General features: G+C 49.1%; 1 protein-coding gene across 3 annotated transcripts in view; it reads left to right on the forward strand.

Moving 5' to 3' along the window:
- LOC308676992 (neuroligin-2-like) overlaps positions 1-27361 on the forward strand; it is a gene marked incomplete at both ends in the record, with an annotated part of 31242 nt that extends 3881 nt beyond the window's left edge. Inside the window, 5 exons of one of the 3 annotated variants that reach the window (XM_081343084.1) lie at positions 4923-4979; positions 16285-16434; positions 19783-19968; positions 21674-22463; positions 26542-27361. In XM_081343084.1, coding sequence (XP_081199210.1) covers positions 4923-4979; positions 16285-16434; positions 19783-19968; positions 21674-22463; positions 26542-27361 — 2003 coding nt within the window. Of the gene's footprint in view, positions 1-4922; positions 4980-16284; positions 16435-19782; positions 19996-21673; positions 22464-26541 lie in introns of all 3 variants that reach the window. The other 2 variants (XM_081343085.1, XM_081343086.1) reach the window with 2 other exon arrangements.
- Positions 27362-27711: the final 350 nt, after the last annotated feature.

Below are 27711 nucleotides of genomic sequence, written 5' to 3' on the forward strand. Positions count from 1 at the left end.
TCCTCCTCCTCTTCTTCCTTCTTCCTCCTGCTTCTCCTCTTCCTCTTCCCCCCAACCCCTCCTCTTCCTCCTCCAGTCCCCTTCTCCCCTTTTCCTTCTTCCTTCCTCTTCCAGCTTCTCCTCTTCCTCTTCCTCCTCCCCTCCCCTCCTCTTCTTCCTTCTTCCTTCCTCTTCCAGCTTCTCCTCTTCCTACTCTAAATAATAATAATAATAATAATAATAATAATAATAATAATAATAACAATAATAATAATAATGATAATGATAATAATAAAGTTGGAAGGGACCTTGGAGGTCATCTAGCCCAACCCCCTGCTCAGGCAGGAAACCGTATACCATTTCGGACAAATGGCTGTCCAGTCTCTTCTTTAAAACTTCCAGTCTTGGAGCATTCACCGCTTCTGGAGGCAAGGAGTTCCACTGGTTAATTGTTCTCACTGTCAGGAAGTTTCTCCTTAGTTCCAGGTTGCTTCTCTCCTTGACGAGTTTCCATCCGTTGCTTCTTGTCCTGCCTTCTTTAGAGGCTTTGGAGAAGAGCTTGACTCCCTCTTCTTTGGGGCAGCCCCTGAGATACTGGAACACGGCTATCATGTCCCCCCTCGTCCTTCTCTTCGTTAAACTACACATACCCAATTCCAGCAACCGTTCCCTGTATGTTTTAGCCTCCAATCACCTGATCATCTTTGCTGATCTTCTCTGTACTCTTTCTAGAGTCTCAAAATCTTTTTTACATTGTGATGACCCAAACTGGATGCAGTATTCCAGGTGTGGCCTTACCAAGGCCTTGTAAAGTGGTATTAACACTTCACGCGATCTTGATTCTATCCCTCTGTTAATGCAGCCTAGCACTGTGTTGGCCTTTTTGGCAGCTGCAGAACACGGCTGGCTCCTATTAAAGTGATTGTCTACTAGGACTCCGAGATCCCTCTCACAGTTACTACTCTTGAGCAAGGTACCCCCTACCTCCTTCCTCTCTTCTTCATCCTTCTGCCTTCCTTCTTCTTCTTCCTCTTCTTCTTCTTCTTCCCTCCTCTTCCTCTTCCCCCACCCCCTCCTCTTCCTCCTCTTCCTCCTCCAGTCCCCCCTCCTCCCCTTGTCCTTCTTCCTTCCTTCCTCCTCCTCCTGGGAGGAGACATGCGCAACAGACAGGATGCAATATTTTCCTGGGGTCCTCTCCTCCTCTCCCTCCTCCTCCTCCTCCTCCCCCCACCTTCCTGCAATTCCTACTTAGTCAAGTCAGACCACCAAAAGTACAGACAGCCTCCCCCCCCCCCGCTCCCCACGATATGCCATTAAAGAAATCTGTTTGTGGTTTACTTGAAATTAGATTGGATGTTCTCCCCCCCCCCCCGATAATTAAAAGTCAGCCCCCCCCAGAAAGTCAGGTGGGCTGGCTTGCAGCATTGCAGTGTAAATCCACATAAATCTGCACCGCAGACTGAAAGGAGGGCCTTTCAATTTTTTTCCTCCCCAGGAAAGAGAGAGGTGTTGCTAGGTGTGTGGGGGGGGAGGAAGGCAGCTGTGGTTTTTCCAACTATCTCTATGGGAAATAATTAATTGGGGGCAGAAAATTGGCTGATGAAGCCGGGGTGCCCCGCGGAGCCCATAAAAGGAAGCTTCCACTCAATTCTTCTAACTCATTAATCCACAAAAACATTCCAGGTTGTCCCCGACTTACGACGGCGATTGGGGCCAAAAATTTCTGCTGCTAAGCGAGACGTTGGTTCGGCGAAGTTTTTTGCCTCGTTTTACAACCTTCTTTGCCGCTGTCGTTAAGTGAATCGCCACGGTTGATAAGTCAATAACCCAGTCGTTAAATGGATCCGGCTTTCCCTGCTGACTTCGCTTGTCGGAAGGTCTCAAAATGGGGATCGCTCGACACCCCACCCCCACCCCGGGACGCCACGACCGTCATAAATACGAGTCGCTCACCAAGCGGCTGAGTTTTGATCCCGTGACCAGGGGGAAGGCTGCGACGGTCCTAAGTGTGTGAAAAACGGTCCTAAGTCACTTTTTTTCCAGTGCCATTGCAACTTGGAACGGTCGCTAAATGAACTGTCGTAAGTCGGGGACTGCTTGAACTCCCCCCCCCCCCAAATAAATAAATAAATAAATAAATAAATAAATTATAAGGGAATTGCCACCGATCCGCCCAGCTGCAATTCCCCAAAATGGGAAGGCTGTAAAAACAGGTTTGGGGGGTTGGCTATATTTTCCACAGCTTTAAATAAAAGGAAAAAAAACAAAAATGTTGCGGGATAAATTCAGTTGATTGCCCAGGTGTGGCGAGCGGATACCTTTTATGGGGTCTTCCGTGGACCCCTCCCCATCTGAACCCAGGTCGTGCTTTTTGCAGTTCAACGGGAACCCAGGTGGTGCTTTTTGCAGTTCCAAGGAAGGATAGACAACTCCTGGATCAGGCGCCCCCCCTCCCCAGGTTGCCCAACCCCCTCGGGGGGGTGGTAATGATGGGCGTTGCTGTCCTGCACATCTGGAGTGCACGTAGCTGGGGGCCAACAGGATAGGGTTGAAACGGTTCCTGTGAGCTGCGTCCCAATTGGAGCACGCTGGGAATTATAGTTCTGGAAGGAAAAGTGAGAAAGACTGCAATTCCCAGGATTTTTTTTGGGGGGGGGGTTTTGCTGTACTGGGAGGAAGGGAAGGGTAGGGCAGTTGGAAAGGATTAGGGGGGGTCCTTGTGGGTGGGTGAGGGATTCAGGATTGGGGGCTCCTGAGCTGTTGAGAATCCGGAGCCTGGGGGGGGGGTCCCTCTTGCACGTGGTAATTGTTCATCCCCATATAATAATAATAAGTTGGAAGGGACCTTGGAGGTCATCTAGTCCAACCCCCTGCTCAGGCAGGAAACCCTATACCATTTCAGACAAATGGCTGAAATAGGGCGGAGAAAGGAAGGGGGCCCTCTCCCCCACTTGGCCAACGGAGCTGGTGGGAAAATTCGCACCCTTCCCCCGACATCCCCTCTGGCCCACCCAGATGCCACCCCTTGCCGGCTCCTGTATCAGTCCATGTTCCATCCTCCACTGCCTTCCCCGCCTGGAGAGGGTAGGAGCTCAGAGTCCTCAGCCAAGGTTGAGCCCATCTGAAAGAGTTGAGGGCCATCTCTCTGCCACTTCTGGCATGCTGTGGGCACCAGAAAAGACAGGGCAAATTGGGGGTGCACGTGTGGGTCCTCCCGATGGTCCCCTAAAGCCGGAACCCCGGTTTCCCGATGATTGGGATGGTTGCAGGGGGGAGGGGGCTGATGGCAGAGACAAAAGATGGAGAACTTTGCTTGCTGGAAGCTTCTCCACTTTTGAAGAAGATCACAAAAGGCGCCATTGTCTGTCTTTCCGGGACCCTTCCGGCGCTTACTCCCTTCCGCCATTTGAGCACCCCCGTTTGCTGGGCTCCACCTTAGATGGGCTCCAGGGAGGAACTGTGGCCCTGAGACCCCCAAGGCCTGCCTGTTTGGTCTCAAGAGCCCCCCGTCCCTGCAGACTGGGGGAGGGGGGGGCGTTGCATGCGAAGGAGGTCAATAAAGTCAAAATGGCATCCACAGCTGCCTGTTCGACTCCCCAATTCTTCTGTAGGTGTGTGGCATGCAAAACCAGGCTGCAATTGCACACTTCCAGTTGCCCTCTTTGATTGTTTTGACTCCTAATTTCCCCCCCCCCATTTTTTACCTTCTTGGCTTGGTCCCCCAATAGTCCAGCTTTTTCCGTAAGTAAAACTTGCAGATGCTTGTAAGCAAAACACAACAGACTGTCGCCTCCTTTCCATTTAGCCCTTGGGTCTGTTCTCCCACCATCCTCCTGGCAGGGCTGGTTAATTGAAGGGGGTCTCCAAAAGGTGGCCCCTTTAACTCCCAGAATTCCCCAGCCAGCAAGGGTTTACCAGAATTCAGCACGGATAGGACAAGAACAAAGGTGGCTAGATGACCTTTATTGAGGTGTTTTTTTTTGAAAGGGTAACTTACTTAATAGATGGTGGGAATGCAGTAGATGTAATATATCTTGAAGACAGGGAAGTGGGAAAAAAAAGCTGGCTGTGGAATTCTGGGAGTTGAAGTCCCCAGGTCTTAAAGTGGCCAAGTTTGGAGACCCCTGATGTACAGAATCAAACAGACTACTGGAAATTGGTATCCTTGACGCTGTTTTTCCTAGATTGTTTTCATTAACTTTATAGTAGGGTCCCCAGACCTGCTCTCTTTAAGACTTGTGAACTTCGACTTCCAGCTGGGGAATTCTGGGAGTCGAAGTTCACAAGTCTTAACATTGCCAAGTTTGGAGACTTCTGGGTTAATCCTACAATGCCAGGCAGGTATCCAAGCAGTGTAGCCTTTTCAACCCACGAATAAGCTGGCTGGGGAGTTTCCACCCCAGTTGAACGCCTACCTGTCCGCCCCTTATGAAATGCAGAGCTAGGGAGAAAAAAAAAAACAAAACGGTAGGGATTGGAACTCGGGATCCGAGCCCTCATTTCCCGCTCTTGAGGTGTTCGAGCGGGGAAAGAAAATTTGTTTCCGTCCATTTCCGAATTTAACCGTCTGCAATCGCCCGATTTGCTTCCTCTCTAACCAACCTTTCGTTTCACAGCTTCTCGTATTTCTGTGTTGTATTATTTATTTATTTATTTTTCTGGTGGGGGGGGAAACAATAAAAATAATTCACTCGCGCACATGTGATACGGAATCCCAGAAAAACGAAACCAGAGGAAAACAAACGCACAAAACACCCCCCCCTAAAGATTGTTTGTATTTTGCTAAAAAAACAGAAAAACCACCCCAAAAACTGTTTTTTCCCTTTTTGATGCACCAAAAAACAAAAAACAAAAAAAACCAATCTCTTTTTTTTTCTTGATCTTTCTCTCTCTTTTTTTCCCCCGTCCCATTTTTCCTTTTTCTTCTTTTTTCTTGTTCGTAGGTCCGCTCACGAAAAAGCGTGAGGAAGCGTCCGCTAACAGCCCCACTCCAGACGAAGGTATTTTTTTTATGCATGTTTCACAGTCTTGCTTTTTTAAAAAAAATATATATATATATATAAAAAAATAAAAATTTCCCTTTTTCGTTTTTTAACTACTACTTCTTCTTCTTCTTCTTTTTTTTTTTTTAAAAAATAAATAAAAACCGGAACAAATGAAATATATACGTACGAACTTTTGGCCAGCCCTTCTGCCTTTTTTTTTTCCTTTTTTTATCTTCGAACCAAAAAGCCTTTCTTCCCTTCTTGTTTTCCAAAAAATCTTCACAATTTTCAGCAGCCGTTCAGTTTCCTTCCGTTCTTTAGCTTCTTTCTTTTTTTCTTTTTTTTTTTTGTAATTCCTCGTTTTTTGGGGCAGGGAAAAAAATGCCCTTTATCCAAGTCGATCAGCAGACAGAGAAGCTTAAGTGAGTTTTTGTTTAAAAAAAAAGAAAAAGAGAAGAGCTTTAGCTGGGTTTGGGAACTGTACAGGTAGTCCTCGACTTACGACTGCAGTTGAGCCCAAAATTTCGGTCGCTAAGCGAGACGGTTGTTGAGTTTTGCTCCATTTTACGACTTTTCTCGCCACTGTTGTTGCTAAGTAAATCACTCCATTTGCTAAGTTAGTAAAACGGTCGTTAAGTGAATCTGGCTTCAGAAGGTCGCAAAAGGGGATCGTGTGACCACACACACACACACACACGGGATGCAGCGACCGTTGTAAATATGAGTCAAGTTTGCAAACATCTGATTTTTGATCCCGTGACCACGGGGATGCTGTCAAGGTCGTAAGTGTGGAAAACGGTCAGAAGTCACTTTTTTTTCCCCAGTTGCTTCAAATGGTCACTAAATGAATGCTTTTAATTTGAGGACTACATTTATAGGTAGTCCGTAATTCACAACTGTTTGAAGTTGTAATGAAAACAAAAAGTGACTTATGAGCAGCCTTCCCATTTATTGCTTATTAGGCTTGTTTGCAGCATCCCCACGGTCACGTGATCACAATTCAAGTGATGGCAACTGACATGTGCTTAGGACAAAAGCATGGTGGTCATAAGTCAAGGACTACATGCGAAATATTCTTTCAGCCTATTGTCCAGATTGTAATTTAAGGAGGATTTTAAAAAGGATTTTTCTGTGAGAATTGACCGAGACCTTGTTCAAACCATGACTTTGTAAAAAGAATGTTGGGGGGCTGGAAGAGGAAAAGAGAGGGGTTTGACTCTTTCCTTTTCCCTTCCTGGGGACGTTAGCCCCCCATGTTTGCATCCTTGTCCCAATCTGCAAATATTTCAAAGGCTTTGCATCTGGTTCACCTCTGCCCTGAAGGACCAGGATAGATGCAACACCATGGACCTCCTGAATCCATTTTGAGAAATTTTGGACGAACCGTTTTGGAGTTGTGGGTCCTGTATACTAAAGAGGGGGATTGATGTGCCCACAGCACCCCATGAAAGCTTGGTGTCCTGTGCCGATTGTGGCTCTGGGATACATCTTAAAAGAATCTAAGGCTGACTTTCCTGATGGGAATTTGCACCATAATCACCAGCTTCATAACCACTGGACCTTCAGCTGAGAATAAAGGGCCAGTTTTCCTGGGAAATGCCTGGATCTAATCTAGGGATGTCCAACCTGGGCCACTTTTAAGACCTGTGGACTTCAATTCCCAGAATCCCCTAGCATTTAGACTTATACACCGCTTCATAGTGTTTTACAGCACTCTCTAAGAGGTTTTTATTAATGCATTCCTTTTGATGTGTATATCTATTGTGGTCTGCTCACTCTCTTATAATCCCTTCCTCTGCAATCTCTCTGCTCTAGGGGGTAGGAGAATAAAAACGGCTGGCTGGGGAATTCTAGGAGTTGAGGTCCACAAGTCTTAAAGTGGCCAAGGTTGGACACCCCTGGTCTAGAATTGGAGCACTGGGGCAGGGCAGAGCAGGGAGGAAAACTCTAGCATCAAACAAGGCTCCCTGCCTGGAGCAGAGTAGAGTAAGCTGGTCCTGGAGCCTCGGGCTATTTGCTTAATTGGCAACCACAAAGGCGCTTCTGGCTAGACAGCAAATGTGCTGAGCTCCTGTCATGCTGGATAGAAGCGAGAGGAATTGGAGATCAAATAGGGGGATCCCGGATTTATGGACGGGGAAGGGAGGTGCCCCGCTGGCCTTCCAGGTGGATGGGAGGGGACTGTTGAGGAAGGGTCTTCGCCTCCCTGATCTTCATCCAAAGAGGCTGGGGCCGAAATGGGGCTTTTTGTAGGCAAAAATAGCAGGCTTTCTGTCGAGGTCACCCAGTTGAATTTGCAAAGTGCTTTTTGAAATGTATGGGCATTACAGAACGAGATTTGTCACTGAGAAAAAGGAACGGGGGGGGGGGAGGAAGGAAAGAAAGAAAAAAGGAAGGATGAAAGGAAGGAGAGAAATGATGGAAGATAGAAAACAGAGGAAGGAAAGGAAAGAAAAAAGTGGGAGGAAGGAAGGGAAAAGGAAGGGAAAGAATGGGAGGAGGGAAGGAAGGAAGGAAAGAAAAAGGGAAGGAGGATGAAGGAGAAGAATGAAAAAAGATAGAAAAGAGAAAAGGAAGGAAGTAGAGAAAAGGGAGGAAGAGGGAAGGAGATGAGGAAAGGAAGGAAGGAAGTCCTACAGTGGCTTAAACTAACTCCATCCAATTACTTCTGTTGTAGGAATGCCTAAAACCCTGCCAGGTAACCTATTTTGCCCCCCAGTCCTCCAGGCCAAAGAGCTGGAGAGAAGGAACAGCTGCCAAAGCCAGCCTCTCCAGGACAGAACTCACAGGCATGGCCAGGCAGCCCCAGGATGAGCCCCTAAATACTGATTGGCTGTGCTGGCCAAGCTATGCTGATTGCTCCTTACCTGGCCAGTGGGAGGGGCTTAATGATGTCACGAAGCCTCACCAGGCCTCTTCTGCCCCAGGGGCTGATGGGATACCCTCAACAAAAGCTGGGAGGGGGACGTGCTTTACATTCCCCCCCCCCACACACAAAAGGGGACGATTTAACCAAGTTAGCGCGTCACCAAAAAGGAGATTTGAGAGCCAGCAACTGATGAGATAAACTGGGGTTTAACCTCACCAGGACTAGAAACTTGCTTTTCCAACCGTGATGATGGATATTTTAGCCATATATATATATATATATCCAGTTTAAGCTTTTATTCGGGGTTAATCCCACTGAATTAGACAGGCTAGGCGCTCCAGTTTCAGAGCGGGGGTGTTGTTTGCAGACGTAGCACAATGTGTGATGGGGCTGGGCAGCGTTTCACATCCAGAGACCGAAAAGGTGCTTTTCCGCAGGCGGGGGCTGTGAAATCCACCCCCACCCCGAATCCCAGGAGATTGCTTTGTCCTAGGATTATGGAGTTGGTACAGCTGTTTTTTTCAAGAGATGCAGAGAAACCCTGAGGGGTTTGTGTGTGCGCGTGTGTCTGTGTGTGTGCGCGCAAAGCATCGTTTGAATCGCCGACCCTGGGCAACCTTGCCTTAAGACCCTCACTTAAATTCTGCAGTTCATCTGCCACTCCCCTCCCGTGTGTGTGTGTGTGTGTGTGTGTGTGTGTGTGTGTGAGAGAGAGAGAGAGAGAGAGAGAGAGAGAGAGAGAGAGAGAGAGAGAGAGAGAGAGAGAGAGAGGGAGGACTGAAATAAATTACAGGCGTTTCAAAAAGGTGCTAAGTAGCAGTTCCTGAAGGAAAGTAAAATACATCCCAGATATATTTCTATCATGGTTGTCCACAGGGGTGTAATTGCCGCAGGAGAGAAGGTCTGGTTAGGGTCAGCTGAGGTTTATTTCAAAATTATATGATCTGCAAAATTATTGGGGCTGAGAAGGAAGAGAGGCTGGCGGAGGGTGACTCGGATTGCATGTGTCTGTCTGTGTGATTGTCTGTCTGTCTATCCACCCATTGTATCTATCATTTGTCTGTCTGTCTGTCTATCCCCATCCTCCATCCATTCATCCGTCAATTGCATCTATCCACCGTTCTCCCCTCAACCATCCATCCATTGTGTCTATCTTTATCGGTCTCCATCTATCTATCTGTCTGTCTGTCTGTCTGTCTCCATCTATCCTTCCCTCTCCTCTCTCATCTGTCTCCATCCAGTCAGTCAGTCTGTCTGTCTGTCTATCTATCTATCTATCTGTCTGTCTGTCTGTCTGTCTGTCTGTCTGTCTGTCTGTCTGTCTGTCTGTCTATCTATCTATCTACCTATCCATCCATCCCTCTCCTCTCATCTGTCTCCATCCAGTCTGTCTGTCTGTCTGTCTATCTATCTTATCTATCCATCCATCCATCCATCCATCCATCCATCCATCCATCCATGCTTCTCCTCTCTCCTCTGTCTCCATCCATCCATCCATGCTTCTCCTCTCTCCTCTGTCTCCATCCCATCCATCCTGTCTGTCTGTCTGTCTATCTATCTATCTATCTATCTATCTATCTATCTATCTATCTATCTATCTATCTCCATCCCTCCATTCCCCCATCAATCCAATCTACCTATCAATTTATCTATCTATCTGTCTGTCTATCATGTATCTAGTATATCATTTATCTACATAGATATATAAATGGGCTGAATATATTGATATATAGACTGATTATAGATTTTTGAGTGGATTGAAAAAGATGGAAGGGGAGGGGGTGGCATGCTTGTTTCCTAGTAGAAAGAGTTTCAGCTGCAGCTCTTGGGGGGGTCTTTCAACCCATAAAGAAAAGTAGTCCAGGATTTTGGTAAATTCCCAGCTATCGGGAAGAAAACCCTTCAACCTACAACCTTCCATGCAAGTTTCCTGAACAGCCCCCCGTCGACGGCTCCTCTCTTCACCCCCTCCCCAAAATGGCGTCACTGTAGATCAGGATTTCTCAACCTTGGCAAGTTTAAGATGGGTAGACTTCAACTTGCAGAATTCCCCCCCCCCAACTCTCTCCGAAGCGGAGAGATTGCAGAGGGAGGGATTATAAGAGAGTAAGCAGGCCACAGTGGGTATATACATCAGAAGGAATGCATTAGTGCTGAGGAATTCTGGGGGTTGAAGTCCACCTATCTTAAAGTTGCTGTAACACGGCTGAAGATTCTTTACTCCGGATTTCATCCGCTTCTCTGCTTCCTGACAAAATCCCAGCCTCGGAATTAGCAAATAGGAGAGAGGAGGCTCCATTGCATCCCTCAGGGGACACACAAGGACATATTCACACAACCAAGTCACAGAGTTTCAACTGATCAGCATCATCCCCTTCAGCCTCGCTGGTTGCGGAAGCTGGAAGTAACTGTGGGGACGTGGTTTCTTTTAAAACAGTGGTTTCAGAGCAGGCCAGGCTCCAAAGCCACAGCTCAATCCTGGCTTGTTGTAACAGACCACAATTTTAAAGAAACCACCCTCCTTTGAAACTGGCCACAGAGGGCAAAATATGGTTGCCTTTAAGAAATTAATATTTCAAGTTCTCTTCAGCAGCCCAAAGAAGGAGCCGCTTGCAAAGCTTCTTTGGTTGTACGCCTAGACATAGTCCTCGACTTACGACAGAATTTCTGTTGCTAAGCAAGACGGTTGTGAAGTGGGGCACCCACTTTTATGACTTTTTTTCCTATTGTTAAGTGCCATTCTTAAGTGAAAGACGTGGTCATTAAGTGAATCCAGTTCCCTTCCTTGACTTCGCTTGTCAGACACCAGCTAGGACGGTCGCAAACGGCGATCACTTGATTCCCCCCAGGATGCGGCAACTGTCAATAAATAAATGCCAGTTGCCAAGTCCCCAAATTTTGATCGCGTGAGCGTGGGGATCCTGTGATGGTCGTAAGTGTGAAGGCTGGCCACAAGTCGCTTTTTCCAGTGCCGTCGTAATTCTAATCGTTGCTAAATGAATGGTCATAAGTCGAGGATCGTCTCAGGTCATCCTCGACTTACGAGCGTTCATTTAGCGACCGTTTGAAGTTACAACGCCAGGGGGGAAAGTGGACTTGTGAGCATTTTTCACACTTACGACCGTTGCAGCTTCCCCGTGGTCACCTGATCAAAATTCAGGCAACTGACTCTTATTTGTGACGGTCGCAGTGACCTTCTGACAAGCAAACTCAATGGGGAAGGCAGATTCACTTAAGGACCGTGTGACTCTCTTTAACAACTGCAGTGATTCACTTAACCACGGTGGCAAGAAGAGGGTCATAAAGCTGGGCAAAATTAGATAACGGAACTTTTGGGCTCAATTGCGGTCGTAACTCGAGGACTGCCTATGCTGGGATTCCTCTCCCCATGTTTTCTGGGCACCGATAATGAGTCCAGATGAAAATGTGGCGTGTCGGAGATAGAAGATTTGGGGAAGTTCCAGGAAGTGCCTGCCTGATCAGCCACTTCTGGAGGCGATCCAGCAGATCTCCTTCCAGAACAGAAAGTGGCTCGTGATGTTCTTGATGTGACGTGGCCTGAAATGCTAGACCGGAACGTTTCATCAAAGGGACAGTGATCTTGGGATTCTCCCCGTCGCTCTCCTGCAGTGACACTGAAGCTGGGTGGACTCCCAGAATTCCCCAGCCAGCCATGCCTGTTTCTTGTCCCCCTATCCCCTAAAGCGGAGAGATCGAAGAGGAAGGGATTAAAAGAGAGTAAGTGGGCCACAATGGGTGGATCCATATCCAAAGGAAAAGGTTAGTGCCAGAGAATTCTAGGAGTTGAAGCCCACCCACCTTCAAGTGGCCCTACTGTGTAGGACAGGGGTCTTCAAACTTGGCCCTTTGATGACTTGTGGACTTCAACTCCCAGAATTCCCCAGCCAGCCATGCCTGTTTCTTGTCCCCCTCCCCCCTATCCCCTAAAGCAGAGAGATCGAAGAGGAAAGGATTAAAAGAGAGTAAGTGGGCCACAATGGGTGGATCCATATCCAAAGGAAAAGGTTAGTGCCACAAAATTCTAGGAGTTGAAGCCCACCCACCTTCAAGTGGCCCTACTGTGTAAGACAGGGGTCTTCAAACTTGGCCCTTTGATGACTTGTGGACTTCAACTCCCAGAATTCCTCAGCCGGCTGAGGAATTCTGGGAGTTGAAGTCCACAAGTCGTCAAAGGGCCAAGTTTGAAGACCCCTGGTGTAAGACGACCCTGACTAAACCGAGGAAGCCCTTTAGATGTCATCAACATAGGTCCATCTAATGAGAAGGAGAACCCCGAAGAGCAGGATGGAGAGATTGGGGGTGGGGGGTGTCACCCTTTGGCCAAACCTCTCAATCTGAGAGCCTACTGAAGGACTTCTGTTGGGAACTTGGTGTGCAACCCTTTAGGAAGTCTCCTTGTCCCTGTGTTGGTCTAGCTTGCTCATCTTTGCTTACGGAATTCAAGGAAGGACAATCGGGATGGAACCATGCAGAAGGTGTCCTGAAACTCATGTCAGTTCAGAGTTAAGCATCGAATGTTTTCACGACAATCCTAGTTTCCAGGCTAAACACCATGAAGATGTCTCCCCAGGAGATGTTTCCAGAAGTGGGAATGCTTCTCCTCGGAAGATGTCGTTCTGGGTCTCGTCTATTGTCTATTGTCAGATGGGGGCAACTGAAGAGCCCCACTGAGCATCTAACAGAATTAGGAGTCTACTGGAACTAGATAAGAGGTCCTTTACCCAAGACGGAGCTTCCTCACCTAAGTTCTCGAGATGTTTCAGCTGCGGAAATCAGTTCCTAGTTTCTACGAGGGGAAGAGTAGAGAGTTTGAATTGAGTCAAGGGTTCTCCGAGCCATGACTTTTGAAAATGCGCCGGCTTGGGAAGGCGCGTTGATTGTTTTTATGGTCCTGGCAGGAAATCAAATTTCCCACCTACAGATCTTCTGGAGATTAGCTCTCACTCCTGCTGGGAAACGCCTTGCAATCTGCTGGGCCGTCAGCAGTACATCGAAAAAGCTGTGATGCCTTCCAGGTGTTTGGGGGCTGCTGGTTGCAAACCCGAAGGTTTCAGGCACCATAGGCCACATGGCGAGCGCCTAGTTGGAAATTGTAGTCCATACAACTTGAATGAGATAGGTAGACGTTAGAACCATCCTTGACAGAATAACAAATGGGAAGGGACCTTAGAGGTCTTCTAGTCCAACCCCCTGCCCAAGCAGGAGACCCCATACTATTCTGGACCAATGGTTGTCCAATCTCTTAAAAACCTCCAGTGATGGAGCACCCGCAGCTTCTGGTGGCAAGCTGTTCCCATGGTTAATTGTTCCCGCTGTCAGGAAATTTCTCCTTTCTTCCAGGTTGCTTCTCCCCTTGATGAGTTTCCATCCGTTGTTTTTTGTCTTCTGATGCTTTGAAGGAACGGGCAGAGTCCTTTTTCTTTGTGGCAACCCCTGAGATATTGGAAGACTGCTAGCATGTCACCCCTAGTCCTTCTTTTCATTAAACTAGACACGCCCAATTCTTGCAAAGGTTGGGCATGGCTAGTTCAGTCCACTAGTAGAATTTGGGCCCCCGAAGATGGTGATGGCATAGAGCAGACATGTCAAACTCGCGACGTCACGTGACGTCGCGCAACGTATCGGAGCCTTTTCGCCATTGTCGGCAATGGGGTGGGTGCAGCTTCCGGATGACGCGTCCAGCCCGTGGGCCGGCAGTTTGACACCCCTGACTTAGAGCAAGGTTTACTAACCTTGGCAACTTTAAGATGGGTGGACCTCAACTCCCAGAATTCCCCAGCCAGCCACGCATGTTTTTTCCCCCCTCCTACCCTCTAGAGCAGAGAGATTGCAGAGGAAGGGATTACAAGAGAGTAAGTATGGCACAATGGGTATACATAGCAAAAGGAATGCATTAGTGCCAGGGAATTCTGGGAGTTGAAGTCCACCCGTCTTCAAGTTACCAAGGTTGAAAAACACCGACCTAACCCATATTTGGTGCACAAGGAATTCTGGGAATAATCTTTGAAACTGACCATACAAGAGGGTTGGTAAGGATGTATATTGAGAGACGTGTGTAATTTGGTGGTGGTAGGAAACGTAGCAAGGCCAGCCCATAAATAAAACCTGATTTAACTGTAATTCAAATTACATTAAAATTCATTGCGTACAATTAATACCATCGCTCACTCCCCCTCATCATTAATACGGTGGGATAACAAATCTTGGTGTGGTTCTGGGAGCGAGATCAGCCATTTTTAGAGGTCCTGCCCCCCCCTCTCATGCACGAGAGAAAATGGGCATTGCCAAGGTCCCCCCTCCCCCCAAGTCTAATAGGATAAAGGAAAACCTTGTTCCCATGACATGCTTAACTGAACAGAGAACATAGAACTGGAAGGGACCTTAGAGGTCACCTAGCCCAACCTTCAGCTCAAGGCAGGAGAACGTAAGCCGCAGGGCGAAAGTGATAGAAAGTTCATTGTAACTGCAAAGAGCCGTTGGAATTAGCTGGGCTATGCACATCTGGAGGAAAGGATGGACTGACTACCGGAAGAGAGATCAACTCCTAGAATGGCCCTCAAATGGAGCCGCTCTAGGACTTTGGAGGTGCACCTTGTTTTACGTTTCTTTTGACTGATGGCCACGCAGGAGCTTTGAGAGCTGGTAACTTTGTGACCGGTTGATGTTGGCCTCCAACGGGCCACCATTGATCACCATGGGTGAACCTAGAACAGGCTGGCTGGGGAATTCTGGGAGTTGGCCATACAAGGAAGAAAAGGAAGGAAGAAAGGAAGGAAGAGAAAGAAAGAAAGAAAGAAAGAAAGAAAGAAAGAAAGAAAGAAAGAAAGAAAGAAAGAAAGAGAAAAGAAAGAAAAGAAAGAAAGAGAAAGAAAGAAAAAAGGGGGAGAGAGGAAGGGAGGGAGGGAGAGTGGGAGGGAGAATGGAAAAGAGGATGGAAGGAAGGAAGGAAGGAAGAAAAAGGAGGGGGAGATGAAGGGAGGGAGAGGGAGGGAGGGAGAATGGAAAAGAAAGGATGGGATGGAGGAAGGAAGGAAGGAAGGAGGGAAGGAAGAAGGATGAAGAGGGGGAGAGATGAGGAAGGAAGGCAGGGAAGGAAAGTGGGAGGGAGAATGGAAGAAAAAGGAAGGAAGGAAGGATGGATGGATGAGAAGGAGGAAGGAAGGAAGGAAGATTTGCCAGGCTCTGCCCTGAGACAGGAGGGCTGCTGGCCCAGCTGTGCAGACCTCCCCCCCCCTTCAGGATGCCCAGAGGCTGCCAAGGCTGCCCTCCTGCAGATGCAGGGGGGAGGGTACCTTTTCCTAGCCCCCCCCTTCCCGCTCCTTCCCCTCAGGAAAGGAAGAGGAGGGGCCGAGTGGAAACTGCTAATTAAGACCTCCGTGCGCCTAATTAACGCTCTCCCCTTGCACTGAATTAATTAGGCTCCGGGTTGCCATGGAAATGGGTGGAAATGGGATGTGACCTAGAAACAGAAGCGGGGGGGGGGGGGTCATTTGATTGGTAGGTGTTTCCTCCCCCCCTCCCAAACTGGAATTAGAGTTGCGGATTGCAAAACGGGCTGCAGTTCTGCCAGACCCGGGGACCGCTTTTCGGCATAGGGCAGGGCGAACATGGACACCAAAATCAAACGTCTCCAGAACATGCTGAGAAGTTTGCAGCCTTGGTTTGGTGGACCCTCCAGCCTTCCGTGCCCTCCCCCCCCCCCCAGCAATGCCCACCTTGCCCAGGCCCACCAGCTCATCTGCCTCCTTAACCTTGGCTTCTGGCCTTCCTCCCCTACTGGCCATCTTCCTCCTCCTCCTCCTCCTCCAATTAGGTTCCTCCGCATAACCACCTGGTGGACATCCAGATCTTCTGACTTGTCCAGTTCATGATCCTCCCCTTTTCCTTCTGCTCTGGCCCTTCCCGAGCCTCCTGTCACCGCCTCCTCCCCAGCCTCTCCTCTCCTGGGCTGACCACCCCGGCCTCTTCAAGTAGTCCTTGGATCTTCTCAGCTGTAGCTTCTCCTCCGTCTTTCGTTGGGTTGAGCGTCCCTTGGTGCTCTCTGACCTGGGTTGTCCTCTCGCAGGCATTTCATTCCCCCAACTAGGTAACGTCGCCAGCGCTGGTCAGTTCTGCTTTGTTGGTCGGGTGGTTCCTTGAAGGCAGCCAGGTCCTTTGGTCGGTAGGGCGCCCCCCAATCCTGCGGCCTGGGTTCTTCTGCTTTTAGGACCTCCCGCCTTGTGATGGAGGCTTCCTGGGTGCAAAGACGGGAGTGAGCACAACAGAGGCCTGGCTCCAAGGGGTCCTTGAGTCTTCAGAAGACAAGATGGCCTCGTGAGGGCCCTCCGATGTCGCGGCTGTAGGCATCTCCTGATCGGGATGGGGTCCACGGGTGGATAGCTACATCTTGGCTTCCTCTGCCTCATGCTGGCTTCCTTTCTCGCCCCACAGATATCCGAGACAGTGGGAAAAAGCCCGTGATGCTCTTCATCCATGGCGGATCGTACATGGAAGGCACCGGAAACATGTTTGACGGCAGTGTGCTGGCCGCCTATGGAAATGTGATTGTTGTCACCCTGAACTACAGGCTCGGCGTGCTGGGTATGGGGGGAGAGGGGTCCCAGGCTCTGCCTCGGGGAGGAGCGAGGGGATGACCCCAGAGGTCAGAAATTTTCCCAGAAGCCCATCCGGGGGGGGGAGTCAGACCCCTTTCTTTCCCCATAAATCAGGGGTCTCTCCAAATTTGGCAATTTTAAGACTTGTGGACTTCAATTCCCAGAATTCCCCAGCCAGCAAACTGGGCCCCTTTAAACTTGTATTTTGTAGTTTAACTTTGTTTGGAATAAAATAAAAACATGCTTTAACAAAAGACTTGTGGACTTCAATTCCCAGAATTCCCCAGCCGCCAACTTGACCCCTTTAAGGCAGTGCTGGCTGAGGAATTCTGGGAGTTGAAGTCCACAAGTCTTAAAGGGGCCAGGTTTGGAGACTCCTGGTCTAATTCAACTGCTTCTTGGGTCAAACACCCAGACAGGTAGAGAAACAGACCTGTCAGACCCTTTTTCTTTCTCATAAACCAGGGGTCTCGAAACCTGGCAACTTTTAAGACTTGTGGACTTCAACTCCCAGGATTCCCCAGTCAGCATGAAGAAATCTGGTTCGCTTATCTTTATCACATTTTTTTGATTGGTTAATTCTTTTAATAGATGGTGGGAATGTGGTCGATGTAATATACCTTGATTTCAGCAAATGAAAATAAAACAACCCATGAGAAACTAAATTAATAAACAGGTTAAACGTGGACAATTATGGATGACAATTATGTGGGAAACTGATATGCTGGCTTGGGAATTCTGGTAGTTGAGGTCCACCTGTCTTAAAGCAGCCAAGGTGGAAAAACACAGACTTAGATTGTGGGATTTGAAGGATGGCTTTAAAAACTGCTGTTGTGATGGCCCATTCCTATTTTGCAGTGTTGTTGTGCAATAAAACACACAATCCTGAATTTCACTTTTTTCCCCCCACCGGTCCTGCGGATGATCTCATTTGTGCAACAAAATCTCATTTTAATGTATACTGGTTAGTATACATTTAAAATGACAATAAAGTTATTCTATTCTGTTCTGTTCTGTTCTGTTCTGTTCTATTCTTCATATTTCTATTCTATTCTATTCTATTCTATTCTATTCTATTCTATTCTATTCTTCATAATTCTATTCTATTCTATTCTATTCTATTCTATTCTATTCTATTCATATTTCATTCCATCTGTTCTATTCTATTCTATTCTATTCTATTCTATTCTATTCTATTCTATTCTATTCTATTCTATTCTATTCTATTCTATTCTATTCTATTCTATTCTATTCTATTCTATTTGCCACTGTGTTCCCCTAACCAATATGCACACATACAAAAATCCCCAGAATGGCACATTGTTAAAAATGTTGCATTTGCAGCCCTTTGCTCTGGATGATTGGCCCTGTAGTACAGCAAGCAGCCGTACAGCTATGAAGGGCGGAGGATTCCTGATTTTTGAGGCTGGTGATGCCCGCTTGGCATTAGGGCCATGGCCATAAAACCAGCCACGGACACCGCATCGGCATGGGGTGTGGCTCCGGTCCTCTCCCCTCCCCTTTTCCCTCCCCCCTCTGGGTGTGAAATTTACCCAGGCACAGCAGAAATTAATATTTCATTAAAAAGTGTTGAATAATTAATGGCTGGGCCTCATTATCTACAGCGAAAAAGCCCCGGGATGGAGGGATGATGAATTTTGAAGGAGATCGGTCAGAAGTTGGTGCAAATGTTTGGCCCAGGCAAAAAGAGAAGAGAAGATATAAAAAGATGCTTTCCGATCAATTGTGTGCTTCGGCTTCGTTTTGTTCAAAAATAGACGCAAAACCATTTCCGTGGCTGGAATTACTAGGCTGGGCTGCCTAATCAATGCGCATGTGTGCAAAAGTGGAATAAGGTCTCTGAGAAGCAGAAGGGTTGAGAAAAATCAAGAAAACATGCATGGAAGAAAAAAAAATCTGGGCTTTGGTTTTGATAAGTCAGGAATCTCAAACCTTCGCCACTTTGTGGACTTCAACTCCCAGAATCCCCCAGCCAGCTATGGCAATTAAACGGGAAACAGATATGCTGGCTGGGGAATTCTGGGAGTTGAAATCCACAAGTCGTAAAGGTGAAGGTGGGACATTCTGCTTTTGTCAGTGTTTCTCAACCATGGCCCCTTTAAGATGGGAGAGGGGAGACTCCCAGAATTCCCCAGCCAGCATATCACTTTGTCACGTAATTGTCAGGCCATCTAGCCCAGCTTTAACTCTTATTAATTTAGCTTACCATGAGTTTATTTTTTCACTTTGCTGAAATCAAGGTATATTACGTCGACCACATTCCCACCATCTATTAAAAAAAATGCCAGTCAAAAAATGTGACATAGATAGTCAAGCAGCTAAGATGATCCAAGGCCTGCAGACTAAAACATACGAAGAATGGCTGCAGAACTTGGGTTTGGCTAGTCTAGGGAAAAGAAATAAAGATAGCAGTGTTCCAGTATCTGAGGGGCTGCCCCAAAGAAGAGGGGGGTCGCGTTATTCTCCAAAGCAACAGAGGGCAGGATGAGAAACAATGGTTGGGAACTGATCAAAGAGAGAAGCAACCTGGAATTAAGGAGAAGCTTCCTGATAGTGAGGACAATCAACCAGTGGAACAGCTTGCCACCAGAAATCGTGGGTGCTCCATCATTGGAGGTTCTTAAGAAGAGACTGGACAGTCATTCATCTGAGATAGTATAGGTTCTCCTCCTTGAGCAGAGGGCTGGACTAGAAGACCTCCAAGGTCCCTTCCAGCTCTATTCTATTCTTATTCTGTTCTGTTCTGTTCTATTCTAATTCTATTCTAATTCTATTCTATTCTATTCTATTCTATTCTATTCTATTCTATTCTATTCTATTCTATTCTTCATTCTTAAATTATATAGTCCTACGGGAATAGGGCGGTATACAAATTCAATAAAATAAATAAATAAATATTCTATTCTATTCTATTTTATTCTTCATTGCTATATTTATTCTATTCTGTTCTGTTCTATTCTTTATTCTATATTTTATATTCTTCTATTCTATTCTATTCTATTCTATTCTATTCTATTCTATTCTATTCTATTCTATTCTATTCTATTCTATTCTATTCTTCATTCCTATATTTATTCTATTCTGTTCTGTTCTGTTCTGTTCTCATTCCATTCCATTCCATTCTAGCTGGTTGGGGAATTCTGGGAGCTGGACGTCCACTCGACTTTAAAAAGAGCCAGGGTTAAAAATCACAGCTATCAATCCATGTGCAGGTTGAGCCATGCCAACAGATGCTCTGGGCGGGGCTGGCAACGCAGGACCACGATTCTCGCTCCCCGAGTCTGACTCCTTTCCCTCTCTCCTCCCACGGCAGGGTTCATGAGCACGGGCGACCAGTCGGGCAAGGGGAACTACGGCCTCCTCGACCAGATTCAGGCCTTGAGGTGGCTGAACGAGAACATCGGCCACTTCGGGGGCGACCCGGAGCGCATCACCATCTTCGGCTCTGGGGCTGGAGCTTCCTGCGTCAACCTGCTCATCCTGTCTCACCACTCGGAAGGTAGTTCTGCGTCAGTCGGGGATTATGGTTACGGTGCTGGTGGCCATGGCAGTGATACTGACCTGGTAGTGTCAGGGGCAAAAAAAAAAAATCAGGAACCCAGGTTATTCAAAGGAGTCCTCAACTTACGGCCACAATCTGGGTCCGAAATTTCCCTGGCAAAGCCAGACGGCTGTTAAGTGGGTTTTGTCCCATTTTACGGCCTTCCTCACTACCGTTGTTAGGTGAATCTGGTTTCCCCATGGACTTTGCTTGCCCAAGGACTCACAGGACCCCAGGACACGGCAAAGGTCATCAGTAGGAGTCTGAATTTTAGTCACGTGATTGTGCGATGCTGCAACGGGTCGTAAGTGTGAAACACCTTCATGAGTCACTTTTTTGGGGTGGCATTGTAACATCAAACAGTCAGTAAATGAACTGTTGTAAATAGAATGGAATAGAGTAGAATAATAAAATTAAAATAGAATAGAATACAATAGAATAATGATAGAATAGAATAGAATAGAATAGAATAGAATAGAATAGAATAGAATAGAATAGAATAGAATAGAATAGAATAGAATAGAATAGAATAGAATAGAATAGAATAGAATAGAATTAGAACAGAACAGAATAGAATAGAAGCTGGAGGGGACCTTGGAGGTCTTCTAGTCCAGCCCCCCACTCAACAGGAGAACCTACACCATCTCAGACAGGTGAATGTCCAGTCTCTTCTTAAAAATCTCCAGTGACGGAGCAGAAGTCTATTCCATGCTCCCTCTAAACAAAATTTCGATTTAACAAAGGTCAAGGCAAACGGGCGGTAGATAAAGGAGTTAATGGAATTCAAGGAGGGCTGGACTCAGCTCTCTCGTGGGTGATGATGACCAGCTTTTTCATGGATGGACTTCAACACCCAGAATTCCCAAGGCAGCATATCAGTTTCCTGTTTCACTGTCCTGTCCTCTAGCCCAGGGGTCCCCAACCTGTGGGCCGCGTCCCACAACCAGTCCCTGGCATGTTCGCAACCGGGCTATGTGAGTGGCTGGCTGGAGTGTGCCGACACTTAGGGCCTCACTTGCATGAGCAACTTGTGGCCCCCATCATGTGAGCATTGTGAGTACTCAGGGTCTTACTCACCTGAGCATCGCAGGTACTCAGGCCTTGCAGCCCCACACATGGGTGTCGCGGGTGCTAGGGGCCTCTCTCGTGCGAGCCTTGTGGGTGCTTTCAGCTCTACTCGTGTGAGCAATGGGTGCTCCAGTGCGTGCGCACACGCGCCTGCCCTCCCACAAAACCACCCCCTTTTCCCCCCCTCCCTCCCTTCCGGGCCGTCAACCCGAAAAGGTTGGGAAACTCTGATCTAGCCCACCTTTTAACCTTACCCAACTAGGTAACAACATTGCTGCTTATCAAGAGCTGTGCTGCCACCCTGGTTAGAATGCGGCATTGCAGGCTAACTCTGCCCACTGCCAGAAGTTCGATTCTGACCATCTCCAGGTTGACTCAGCTTTCCGTCCTTCCGAGGTCGGTAAAACGAGGACCCAAATTGTCGGGGGCAACATGGCAACTCTGTAAACTGCTTAGGCCCGTATCGCACTACGAATCTAAGTGCAATTGCTATTGCTGTTCGATGTTCTGTGTTGTAACCTTAGAGCTGGCAACTGTTGCCCATTTTGGTCCCATCACTTGGTTGCTGAGCCCTCTTCTCTTTTCCCACCCCTAGGTTTGTTCCAGAAAGCCATCGCTCAGAGTGGCACTGCCATCTCCAGTTGGTCTGTCAACTATCAGCCGCTCAAATACACCCGTATGCTGGCCTCCAAAGTTGGCTGCGACCACATGGACACCAGCAGTACCGTGGAATGTCTACGGCGCAAGCCTTACCGGGAGCTGGTGGACCAGGACATCCAGCCCGCCCGCTACCACATTGCTTTCGGCCCCGTGGTGGACGGCGACGTGGTCCCCGATGATCCGGAGATCTTGATGCAGCAAGGCGAGTTCCTCAACTATGACATCCTCATCGGCGTCAACCAGGGAGAGGGCTTGAAGTTTGTGGAGGATTCCATGGAGAACGAAGACGGCATCTCAGCCAGCTACTTCGACTTCACCATCTCAAACTTTGTGGACAACCTCTATGGCTACCCGGAAGGGAAAGACATCTTGCGAGAGACCATCAAGTTCATGTACACCGACTGGGCAGATCGAGACAACGGCGAGATGCGCCGGAAGACTCTTCTGGCTCTCTTCACAGACCATCAGTGGGTCGCGCCAGCCGTGGCCACTGCTAAGCTCCACGCCGAGTATCAGTCGCCTGTCTACTTCTACACGTTTTACCATCACTGCCAGACGGATACTCGTCCCGAGTGGGCGGACGCGGCCCACGGGGACGAGATCCCCTACGTCTTCGGCGTCCCCATGATTGGGGCCACGGACCTCTTTCCTTGCAACTTTTCCAAGAACGATGTCATGCTGAGCGCCGTGGTCATGACCTACTGGACCAATTTTGCGAAGACCGGGTGAGATCCGTAATGGCAGTGTGGATGGGTGACGATAAATCAGTGGTTGTACCAATTGTAACAGGAGCGCTTGGCGCAATACCCAAAGGGTGGCCCAGATCAGAGGTCCCCAACCTTTCTAGGGTGGCAGCCTGGAGGGAAAGGAAGAGGGAGGCATGGGGCTGCGTGCGTGGGGGTGGAGCTCCTGCCCATGTGACACTGTGAGTGGGACTAGCATCTGTGCAAAGCTGAGCACAGTGTGAGCGCCTGCGCAAAGCTGGGGCAGTGTGACCACCCACACGACACTGGGAGAGGGCCTGGTGCCTGCGCCGAGCTGAGGGTGGGCCTAGCGCCCGTGTGACATTGGCGTGGGACTAGCGCTCACGTGATGCTGGGGGGAGGCTAGCACCCACAGGAAACTAGGTGGCATGAGCGCCCGCATGACACTGGAAGTCGACCTATCGCCTGCACGACACTCGGGACGGCCTAGCACTTGTGCAATGCTCAGGGCAGCGCTAGCGCGAGGGGGGGATGCGCACACATTGGCCAGCCATTCACACGGCCCAGTGGTCAAGAGGCCACGGCCTGGTAGTGGGCCGTAGCCCCACAGATTGGGGACCCCTGGCCTAGATGCGTGGAAATTTCGAACTTATCAGACCTGAATATTTTGACTTTCCAAAAAGCCACCCTACTCGGAACTCTCTTACATACTCAGACGTTACCTTAACAACTCTTAGGTCCTCGGTTAGGACTGGAACTGTTAAGTTTTTGCCAGGCCCGGACAATTGAAATGAAGGTTAAATCTTAAGTAATAACCACAACATCATAAAGTCAAAAGGGCGGGGGAAGGAGCGGATTAGGAGCAATGAGTAAGCTTTGAGGTGGGGAAGCCGGTGATAGGGGACCAGCGTTTAGATTCAAAAGATACAGGTAGTCCTCGACTTACAACATTTCGTTCAGTGACCAGTCCAAGTTACAGCGGCGCTGAAAAAAGTGACCCGGTTCTCACACTTACGACTGCTGCAGCCTTCCCATGGTCAGCTGATCAAAATTCCAACCCTTGGCTCACATTTATGGCGGTCGCCATGTCCTGGAGTCGCATGATCCCGTTTTGCGACCTTCTGACAAGCAACGGGGAAGCCGGATTCACTTAACAACCATGCCACTGGCTTAAGAACTGCAGTGATTCGCTTAGCAACTCTTGTAAAATGGGGCAAAACTCACTTCGCAGCCGTCTCGCTTAGCAACGGAAGTCTTGGGCTGAGTTGTAGCTGTAGAAGTTTGACAAAGTACGTGCATGAGAAGGACGGAGAATATTTTCTTCCTGGAAGAAGGCTGTTAAGAAGGGTGGACCTCTCCTTTGAGGGTCAGCAGAGGCACATAAGATTTGGTGTCTGGGGAGCAGAAAGGGGTACTTCCACACACACACACACACACACACACACACACACACACACACACCATGAACAGGAGCTGCAGAGGGGGAACCCTCTGGAATGCATGCTGTGGCGGAAGGGATAGAGGTCATGGCCGACATTAAGCCAGGATCGAGATCCTGGTTGGTCCTAGTAGGATCAGGCGGCCAGCCAGAGCCAAGGAGAGTTAGTGAACTACCTGGGAGAACTCCTTGCCAAATAAAAGAGACTATTTGTATCTCAGGGTGGAAATGTGGGGCCCTTGGTGGTCCCTCAGCTTGGTGGTTTTCTTGCAGACGTTTCATCACCCATCTAGGCAACATCATCAGTGTTAGAAGGGAGTGATGTTTGTGGAGAGGAGGAAGAGGAGGAGGAGGACTGTGAGGTCTTTGGTGCTCTCTCAGCTTGGTAGTTTCCTTGCAGATGTTTCATGTCCCAACTATGTAACATGATCAGTGCTAGAAGGGAGTAATGTTTGTGGAGAGGAGGAGGAGGAGGGCGGCTGTGGGGTTCTTGGTGGTCTCTGAGCTTGGTGGTTTTCTTGCAGACGTTTCATTACACAAGTAGGTAACATTATCACTGCTAGGAAGTGCAATCCCCTTCTAGCACTCATGATGTTACCTGGTCAGGCCATGAAACGTCTGCAGGAAAAAAAACCAGGTCAAGATATATTAAGTTTACTGCATTCCCACCATCTATTAAGAAAGTTACCCAATCAAAAAAATGTGATAAATGCAGTCCAGCCGCATTTCTTCTTGTCCTACCCAGGATGAATTCTGGTAAACTCTTGCTGGCTGGGGAATTCTGGGAGTTGAAGTCCACCAGTCTTAAAGCAGGCAAATTTGCAGACCCCTGGCTTAAAGAAATAACTCGGGGAGGATTGGCAATGTCCAGAAAGAAAAGCAGAATTCCTGATTCCCTCCCCCCTCCAGTTTCAAGGCAGTGCCCACCTCCAAGCTTATACCGCCCCCCCCCAAAACAAGGCAGCCCTCCTAGATGTTGGGGAAAAAGACCCAGAAGCTGTGACATGTCTGTATGGAGGCTGGCAGAAGAAATTTGGTTTATTTGCCCCCTGCCCTTCTCTCAGTGCCAGCTTTTCCCCAGCTCACCAGGTATCCTCAATCCCAGCTCCCATCATCCTCAGCCAGCGGAGACCAAGGTTCAAATCAGAACTACTGAGACGAACCCAGAGACATGTTTAGGCAGTCTGCATCATGTGTGAACAGGTATCCCGGAGCAGAGATGGGCAGCTGGTAGCTTGCTTTGGGATACAGACCCTGGATCTCTCATGAGTCTTGAGGACGCAATGTCAAAACTGGCATTTTGGAAGACTTCCCGTTGGCAAACAAACAGGGGCATTTATCTCACGAGGTCTGATTTAGTGTTTCTCAAAGATGGCCGCTTTTAACAGGAGTGGACCGAAGTTGGCGGACAGCTTCTGGAAATTTTCCAGCTCCTAACGTTCCTCTTTTCCCCGTTAGAACGAAACCCTTTCCAGCTCCGCCTCCCACAAACTGTGTTTGCTTCCCAGAATCCCTCAAAATGTCCAAAAATTGGCCACGTCCACGTTTGGTGGACAGGGCCACGGTTTGCGGGCCTGAGAGAAGAGTCCTAGGATCAGACGTACGGATGGGAGCTTTTGCTCAATCCGAGGCAGCTATCTCTGGTGCGTCCGCCACTTTTAATCACAGAGAAGGGACCTCAGAGGTCACCTAGACCAGAGGTCCCCAACCTTTTGGGCACCAGGGACCGGTTCTGTGGAGAGAGGTTTTTCCATGGACCAGAGGGTGCGTGGTTTGGCGTGCTGCCTGCATCCCGCGGATGGGGCTTTGTTTGTGTGGACCAGTTGCGGGCATGCTGTGGCCCGATACTAGTCCACACCCCGGGGATTGGGGACCCCTCTTCTAATCCCACCCTCTGCTCAAGCAGGAAACACGACACCGTTCTGGACAAATGTCTCTCCAGTTTCTTCTTAAAAACCTCCAGCGTTGGAGAACCCACAACTTCTGGAGGCGAGTCGTTCCACTGGTTAATCGTCCTCACTGTCAGGAAGTTTCTCCTTAGTTCCAGGTTGCATCATCTCTCCTTGATTAGTTTCCATCCGTTGCTTCTTGTCCTGCCTTCTGGCAGCCTTCAAATATTGGAAGACTGCTCTCATGTCATCCCTAGTCTTTCTCTTTGTTAGACTAATAGAATAGCAGAATTGGGAGGGACCTTGGAGGTCCTCCAGTCCAACCCCCTGCTCAAGTAGAAGAGCCTATACCATTTCAGACAAATATGTAATCCGAATAGAACTGGAATGGACCTTGGAGGTCTTCTAGTCCAGCCCCCTGCTCAAGCAGGAGGCCCTATACCAGCGGTAGGCAACCTTGGCTCTTTTAGGACTCGTGGACTTCAACTCCCAGAATTCCTGAGCCAGCATAGCTGACTCAGGAATTCTGGGAGTTGAAGTCCACGAGTCCTAAAAGAGCCAAGGTTGCCTACCCCTGCCCTATACCATTCCAGATCGGTGGCTGTCCAGTCTCTTCTTCAAAGCCACCAGGGACGGAACACCTACGACTTCTGGTGGCAAGGTGTTCCACTGGTGAATTGTCCTCACTGTTAGGAAGTCTCTCCTTAGTTCTGCGTTACTTCTCTCCTTGATTGTTTTCCACCCATTGCTTTCTTTCTCCCCCTCCCCACAGGGACCCCAACCAGCCTGTGCCGCAGGACACCAAGTTCATCCACACCAAGCCCAACCGCTTCGAGGAGGTGGTGTGGACCAAATTCAACACCAAGGACAAGCAGTACCTGCACATTGGCCTGAAACCCCGCGTGCGGGACAACTACCGTGCCAACAAGGTGGCTTTCTGGCTGGAGCTGGTGCCCCACCTCCACAACCTCCACGAGCCCCCCTACACCTCCACCACCACCCGGGTGCCCCCCTATGTCACCCGCTGGCCCAGCACACGGGTGGGGCCAAGCACAACCCGCCAGCCCATTGCCACCCTCCCTCCGGACGAAGACGACGTCGCCCGTCCACCGCGGTACGTGCCGTTCCCGGGAGACTCGCGGGACTACTCCACCGAACTCAGCGTGACGGTGGCGGTGGGCGCCTCCCTGCTCTTCCTGAACATCCTGGCATTTGCCGCCCTGTACTATAAGCGGGACAGGCGCCACGAGCTGCGGAGCGGACGGCGGCTCAGTCCCCAACGCAGCGCGGCCAACGACCTGGTGCACGGCAGCCATGAGGAAGAGATCATGTCGCTGCAGATCAAACATTTGGAGCACGACGCGCACGACCTGGAGCCCTTGCGACCGCATGAAATCCTACGCCCTGCCTGCCCTCCCGACTACACCCTAGCACTTCGCCGGGCACCGGACGATGTGCCCCTGATGACCCCGAACACCATTACCATGATTCCCAGCACCATCACGGGTATGCAAGCCTTGCACCCTTTCAACACCTTCCCCACTGGACACAACAACACCCTCCCTCACCCTCACTCCACCACCCGTGTATAGTTGTCCTCGGTGCCCGAAGCCCCCCCCAGTGGGAGGGGGAGTCTCTTGCCAAGCTGCCCCCAGGGGGAGGTCCTCTTCCCGCCCCGTGGCCCGTACAGGCCTTTTATATCACACTGTGGGGGAACGGCAACGGAGGAGGGAGCCCGGTGGGGTCGGCAGCCCCTTCGCCCAGATCCAGTGACCCTTCAGTGGATCCACCATCCTCCTAGAGGTGGCACGGTACGAGAGCCCACCCCGCGTGGGCAGCTGCCATTCTTCCAAGGAGTCAAGGCATGGAGTTAGGGGCGAAGAACAGTGCCCTTCCACTTGCGTGTAGAGAAATGTCAGAAAAGGGGTCGTGCATTTGAAGG

Source organism: Vipera berus (genome assembly GCF_964194415.1).
Source record: "Vipera berus genome assembly, chromosome: Z".
NCBI lineage: Eukaryota > Metazoa > Chordata > Lepidosauria > Squamata > Viperidae > Vipera > Vipera berus.